Source organism: Charadrius vociferus, unplaced genomic scaffold (genome assembly GCF_000708025.1).
Source record: "Charadrius vociferus isolate BGI_N301 unplaced genomic scaffold, ASM70802v2 scaffold549, whole genome shotgun sequence".
Lineage (NCBI taxonomy): Eukaryota > Metazoa > Chordata > Aves > Charadriiformes > Charadriidae > Charadrius > Charadrius vociferus.
In genome coordinates, this window is record NW_009650103.1 from 2,841,718 (window position 1) to 2,848,823 (window position 7,106).

The window sequence follows — 7,106 nt, forward strand, 5'->3', positions numbered from 1 at the left end:
TCGGGTGATTTATTGCCTGGTTTAGACCCCCCTGGTGAAGTAACCTGCCGTTCTCTGGGAGCCTTTGGGGAAGCCAGCTCCGTACGCTGCTTTTCTAGAATGACGCCAGCTGTGCAGAGTTGCCCATTTTCATAAATGATTAACTTCGGAAAAGTTAAAGCGTAATTAGATTCCAAGATTCCCTCTCGCAGAACCCCAAAGCGCATATGAGACGGCTGTGGTACATGGTGGGGGGGACCGGGCGATCTCTCCGTGCTGTCAGGTGGCATCTGCCCTGCGGCCGATAGCCCTGGCGAATGGTTGTACTGCTGGAGGGAGGAATATTTCCAAGAGCTATGTGAAAAAGTCAAAATCAGACCTTCTGTTAACATTGTGCCTGCATAATAAACTGTTTTAATGGTTTTCCCTTTTAATTTTTAAGTTGCTCAAGAGAAGCCAGAGCAGATCCCGCTGGAGAACCGCTCCTGTGTCCTCATACGACGGGATCTGGTTGCTCTCCCAGCCAGTCTTATCAGTCAAATCGGATACCGTTGCCACCCAAAACTCTACTCGGAGGGAGATCCTGGAGAAAAACTTGAGCTGGTTGCAGGTAATGAGGGGGTAACTTCTCTTTGCTTGGGAACACCTGGGGATCGCTGATGTTTTCCTTTGCAAAATGGGTTCTTCATCTTGCGCCATCGCTGGAGTCGAGCATCTTGTGTGCCCTTGCTGTGTCTTTCTGGATTATTCATCGCCAATCATCTTTTTAAAAGTTCTGAGTTTCCTTTAATTTGCTGATAGAAAAATGTGTCATTAACAGGATTTATTCAATTGAATTAATTTAGCATTTTAATTGAATTCTCCAGCTTGTGTTCTTCCTGATTGGTGTGGGCTGCATCGCAATTGTGTTTTGATTTAGATGCACAGATCTGAAAAAAACCCAAACCAAAAACCCCATTGCATTATAAGATTTACAAAGCAATGGAGATGAAACTTGTGTCACCGAACAAGCTTTGAAAAAACAGTAAAAGTTTTTTTAAAAATTGGGGGTGTTCCTAAACGGTGAAATGCTGCAGTGGGAAGGAAGAGAGGTCATCAGTTTGGGTCCTTTCTTGTGTCTTTATTTTCAGTTTTGGGGGTATTTACAATATCAAGAGAATTCACTACTCTGTAAAGGATTTATGGCCAACCTGAGGTGGAAGATGGTGCTGTTTAGCTTTCAATGCTATTGGTGGTGTAGAGCTGGAGAAGGAGTGAAATGCGGTGGCCGTGGAAGGGTGGCCGTGCCAGCCTGCCGCCCGGCCGCCCCCAGCGCCGCACAGAAGACTGGACTGGGGTGTCCGGATCAAAATTCCAGTTTAAATAATTATATTCTGCTCCTATAAGTTACCCCCAGCTTCACTTTGCTGCGGTGGTCCTCTCAGCTTATAACCCGTGCTGTTGTGAAGCTTTTTCCCCTGGGCGCAGCTGTGTTTAGACGAAGCCATCATTGCACGACCGCCCGTACCTGCTGCCGGGCGGGGAGGGCTGATTCATACCTCTAAAGCCCTCGGTACCAAAAGGACGTGTGGTAGCGCAATCAATCCAAATCAGTTGTCCTTTCTTTCTGGTCATTTATCTCTTGGTGAGTAGCGTGATTTTATTTTCAGTCTGTAGAAGGAATCTGAATTTCAGGGGCTGCCCGGAAAGGTTTCCGTCCGATGGAGGATGGGTCTTGGATGGAAGGCGGGAGGAGAACGCACACGCTGTAACACAGCGTGCAACCACCAGTATTTATTTTGTATCTGGAATATTCATTTTGTACCCATTTACATTTTATGTGAGACTTCTTAAAACCATCAAGTGGTGCAGGTTATTTTCACAGTGAGAGCTGCAAATTGGCTCGAGGCAGCTCTGCTTGATTTACATTTTTCAATCTGGAAAAAAAGTAGATTAATATCTCTAACCGATAGTAGCTGCCTCGGTTATTTTTTATTTATTAAAGTGAAGTTACCCTGGATAGCGTCTGGTGTTCCCTCTGATGGCTTATCTCTTAAAACACCGCTGCTGAAGAACGCTAATTCCTGCCTCAAACCTGGTGAGACCTGGGGGCAGCTTGACCCCGGGGCACGCCGGAGCATCCCACAGCCCGAGTTTTCCTCCACTCTCCATTGGGACCGTTCTCCTTTTGTCTCCGATTTTTCATGCCCTAATATATTCCGCAAACTGGATCCTCTCGCTCCGAGAGGGTCTCCCCCCACCCCTGCGGTCAGCGTAACACAGCTGCCGGACAGACGGGGTGCACGGAGCACGGCGGGGAGCGGGACCGCTCGGACCTGGAGCGATGCTCGCTGGTTTTTGGGGCAGGACCGGCGGTCCTGGGGATGCTGCCGCCCGCCGGTCGGCGCTGTCTTCACTCGGGGGACATCAGGGACAATCATCTGTGGGCTTTCCTGGAAATCCAGGAGGTAATTTTATTTCTCCAGTAAGATGGTTTTATATCTTGAGAACAGAGCGTGTTCTGGATTCAGATATGACCCATTATTTAATCTTAATTAAAAGCAAATACCAAAACCCTCTTGTATGACAGTGCACTTGAAAAACAGGATAACCTCCCCGGCTAAGCCGATGCTGCGGCGGGAGCGGTTTGGTCTGTGTGAGCGATGTGCAAAGTAAAAGGGTTTGATACGAAATCTGCTGGAAAGCACTGCCAAACCCCTGGGTGTGTAAAGCAGCTTTGGCAGGGGCTCCTTTCTCTTCCGGAGAACATCCGTAAAGGCAGTCTATTTCGAAGTCAGCAGTTCCTGCGCATGAGAAGGAAAATTCCCTGCTCACCAGAAGTATCAAGAGGTGATGCGCTGGGATTTTTGGAAACAGATCTGGAGCGTAAGCGAGTACCCCTGCTGTGCTAGACAGGGTTTCTTCCTTTCTTTCTGGTTATATGTTCTGTCATCTTCCACTGGAGAAAAGAAAAGGCCAAAAGGATTGGGGTTTTCTTCCTTCAGAAAGAATAAATAATCTGATTTGTGCATACGAAGCCTTGCACTGTGTTTCTTTGCAGAAACACTACTTGAGTCTTTTCACTTGATTTCCATAGACTGCCTTTCTGTAATGACAAAATTAGGAATTATTATTAGCTGGGACTTGCCAAGACCCCGCAGGACTGCGGTAACAGTCCTTGCTGGGCTTTCCCAAAAATCCTGCCGTCCTCGTTGAGCTGCCGTAGCAGCACGTGAGGAACGCGCTCCCTCCTGCCTCACCCTGGTATCCCGACGCGGGAGGAGCGGTGCGGTGCCGGCTCGGAGGCGGTGCTGCCAACGAGGCTGTAATTCTGAGTTCTCCCTCTCCCACCCTTCCAGGCTCGGGGGTTTACATCACCCGGGGGCAGCTGATGAATTGCCACTTATGTGCCGGTGTCAAACACAAGGTCCTTCTGAGACGTCTTCTGGCCACCTTCTTTGATCGGTACGTCCTCTTGCTCTTTGCGCCCTCCCAAGGGATTCCGTTGATTTTCTGGTGTTTTAACCACGTTAATAGATAATGTACAATGAGTGCTTCATCCTCCATATATGCTGCACTGATTTCTGTGCTTTTTCTCAACGATGCTTGAACCTGAGCGCCAGGTTTTCCAGTTCCTCGCCTTAAAATCGTGTAACGTGGTGATCCCTCCGTGAGGACCTGGAGGGAAGAGGACGAGGCAGCGGCCGTCCTCTGGAGTCCCCGGTGTAAGGATGTTCCTTTGCCTTTCTTGCAGGAACACGCTTGCCAACAGCTGCGGAACTGGAATCCGGTCCTCCACGAGCGATCCCAGCAGGAAGCCCCTGGACAGCAGGGTTCTTAATGCCGTCAAATGTAAGGAGAGAGATTTACTGCTGCTCTGTTGGAACAGCATGCCGAGAGCAAAGCCGAAACCTAAGCAGGGAAGGCCATCTCTCTTGCATAATATGGGAACTATGTGTGGTCAAATTAGGTTATAGGCAAATTAATTTATTTTTATTTTGCATCATTTTTGGGAGGGGCTGAGGTGAATATTTTTTTTTTATTTGTTTGGAAGTATCTTAATATAAAACATGATTGCTACTTGGCTGTTTTGCTATGTTTTAAAGCACTAATTTCGCAGTTAATAATTATTTTATTGATAGGTGCTCTAAGAAGGAAACCAAAATTATGGTTTTGGCAACATTCAGAGCATGATACCGCTGAAACAGGTCATCCCTGTGTGTTGGCTGCGATGCCCCTGGGCTCCAGCTCGCATTGGGGTTGTTCCGTGTGCAGGGTGCGTGGCTCTGCCCAATCCCGGGGTGTGCGGGAGCGGAGCGTCCGGCTCCACTCCAGCTCCCAGAGATGTCCCCAGTGCATCTCTCGGAGACGCTGGCCCTGCCGTGCCCTGGGCTTTTTGGGGCCGCTGGTCTTCAGCAATGAATGGGGGATCCACCGGCTGCTTCAGCCCTGGCCGCGCGGGGAGATCTCGCTGGCAGCCTTTCTGTTCATTTTCAGCCTATTTCCTTGAATATATTTTGTAGGCTTTTTTTTTTTTTTTTAAAAAAAAAAAAAAAGCGAAAAATGGGGGCCCTCCGGCAAACAAGTGAAATAAGTGCCTTTTTAAAAAGATTGTGTAAAGCAACGGGATCTTTTGTTTTTAACGCCTTAACTACACGCTCAGCTCTGCACCGTGCCGCGGGGCTCGGCGCGTGGGTCGGACTGTCTGCGGAGCCGCTGAGCTCTGCCTCGGAGCTGCGCGTACAACAGGGACAGCGCTTTATAACGCCCCTTCGGCGGTCCCGCGGGGAAGATGCCCTGCGTTTGTGTGACTACGCAGCACCCCGAATTTAGCCAGGGCTGGGGCGAGCAGGGCTGCTCGCGTCACTGGCCGTGCTGGTGCCCAGCGCCCGGCGTTTGTACAAGAAAAGGAGAGTTTTGTTACTTCCGTCAAGGTGGTTTAATCATTTATGGCAGGCGCCAGAAAGAAATGGTTAAATATTTGGCTCTTGCCCTTGAATACAAGGAACGTGCTGGGGGACAAAAGGTGCCTGCCGGTGGGTGAGGGGTGGAGGAAACCCCCGTGGGTCGGTGCAGCGCTGCCCCTTTACCGCGGGCTCGATAGAGAGTGGAAAGCAACGCGGTCCCTCACCCTCGCTGCATTCTGGATGGTGAATCTTTATGTAAATGTTATTGCGCTGGAAAATGAAACTCTTAAGCAATTTTTTTTTTTTTATTGTTTTTGAGATTTGGAAGATAAATCTTTCCTCTCCCTAATTGTTGCTGTGCTGCTGAACTCCAGGGGCCTTCCAGCCACCCTCTGAGATCTGTAGCACGTGGAGAAAAGGGATAAGGTGGCCGATGTTTGATACATAGACAAAATCACCAGCCCGTGCTGGTGGTGCTCACCCGTAGCTTGTGCGTGGTGGCTCCTCGGTAGCAGCTGAGCCCTGCAGAGCCCTGGGGTGGCACCTTCCAGCCCTGGTCCTTGCTGGGGCTTGCAAAGAGTTTCAGAGGTTGAAAAGGCATCGCTGTGAAGTGACAGTGCCTAGAACACGCTGTCATGTCTCAGGACATAAGATGACTCCGTACTGCCTGAATTTTACCCTGTCCACAAGCTTTAGTTGGTAGTTGCTCACCGTGGCAGTTCCTTGGACGTTGCTCCATACCCCCAGGTGCTTGGTCCCCGCGGAGGAGCAGGGCTGCAGCGGGGCTTCTGCAGGTGACATGCCAGCTGATGCGCTGGTGGTGGGACACTGGAGCAGCCGTGCTGGCCGGGCCGGTGGTCCCTGCAGTGCTGGTTGGCCCCGTGGTGGCCGGCACGAGGCGTGGGACAGGCAGAGGACAGTCGTTCGGGCAATCTCCTCTGCTCGGTCAAGAGCAGCTCTTGACGGTTTCCAGCGCCGCGGCTGTGCCTGCGCCGCTGTGGCTTTAAGAGCCATTCATGGATCTGCTGTTGAGGAGTTTGTGTTGACCTTTTCTGTGTCCATCTCTGCTTTCGGCCATGCCAGCGTGCGGTGGCCGTGGCTGGGTCCCTCAGGCAGAGCCCGATCCCGCTGGGGCTCGCCGGGCCCCTGGGCAACGAGTGCTCCTTCTCCAGCCCCCTTCCCCGTGCCGTCCGGGGGGTTTATGCCTTCTGGTTTTCTCTCTTCTTGGTTGTGTCTGTCTTGAGCTGAGGAGTCCTTGTCCGTAAGCCTGTCCTTGCGAGAGCTCTGGCCCACGGGTGAACCTCCCCTCCGTGGCAGCGGCCCGCGCTGAGCCTCGCGGCAGGTCTCCAGGCCGGCGCGGAGGCTGCGATCACGCAGCCGCCTTTCTGTCTCTGAATCCTCAGCTCTGTGTATCCCTGTCTTTGCAGTGTATTGTCAGAATTTTGCCCCGAGCTTTAAGGAAAGCGAGATGAATGTTATAGCAGCCGATATGTGCACCAACGCCCGCCGGGTCCGCAAGCGCTGGCTGCCGAAGATTAAGTCCATGCTGCCGGAGGGGATGGAGATGTACCGCACGGTCATGGGCTCCACCACAAACAGTGTCCCCCTGGATCCTGAATTCCAGCCCAACACTGCTCAGGTCTTTGAGCAGCGAATCTATGCAGAAAGGAGGAGCGATTCGGGAACTATAGTAGCCTTGAGAACTAACACGGTGAACGTAGAGCTAAGCAACGGATCCAACCAGTCCTTCGAACAGAGCGAGGATGCCGAAGGGGCTGGCTCTGTGATACAGGAGGCAGCTGCCACAGATGCTATGGCATCGGATACCCAAAGCACTCCGCAACCTTTTGAACAAGGTTCGGGCTCCTCCAGCCGGCCCGAAACTCCCGTGAGAAGACAAGATGGTACTTACGGAGGGACTTTATAAAGAGAGCAAATGTTTCGTGACCTATAAGGGATCTGTAATACTAAAGCTGCTTGCATGCATTACTAATACAAAACAAAAAATGTGATCAAGCCACTTACCTACTGAACTGCTACTGTTGCCTGAAAAAAATGTGATTTTTATTCTGCTTGTATTTAAAATTTATGAAGGAAATAATCGCATTCGTTATACTGTAAACGACTAGGTCTGTGGCGACCTACTTAAAAAAAAATATTGGGCTCCTTTTTTGATATTCCTGAGGTTAGTCTCTAAGATTGTAGCTTTTTTCTTTTTTGTTTTCCTTTTCTTTTTTTTTT

General features: G+C 50.5%; 1 protein-coding gene across 1 annotated transcript in view; it reads left to right on the plus strand.

Annotated features, from left to right (window-relative positions):
- The window catches only part of NACC2 (NACC family member 2, BEN and BTB (POZ) domain containing), a 16,760-nt gene extending 9,860 nt beyond the window's left edge, over nt 1–6,900 (plus strand). Inside the window, exons 2-5 of the mRNA XM_009892264.1 lie at nt 422–589; nt 3,318–3,423; nt 3,713–3,810; nt 6,293–6,900. Of these exons, the coding sequence (XP_009890566.1) occupies nt 422–589; nt 3,318–3,423; nt 3,713–3,810; nt 6,293–6,792 (872 nt within the window). The 3' untranslated portion in view covers nt 6,793–6,900. The remainder of the gene's footprint in view (nt 1–421; nt 590–3,317; nt 3,424–3,712; nt 3,811–6,292) is intronic.
- Nucleotides 6,901–7,106: the final 206 nt, after the last annotated feature.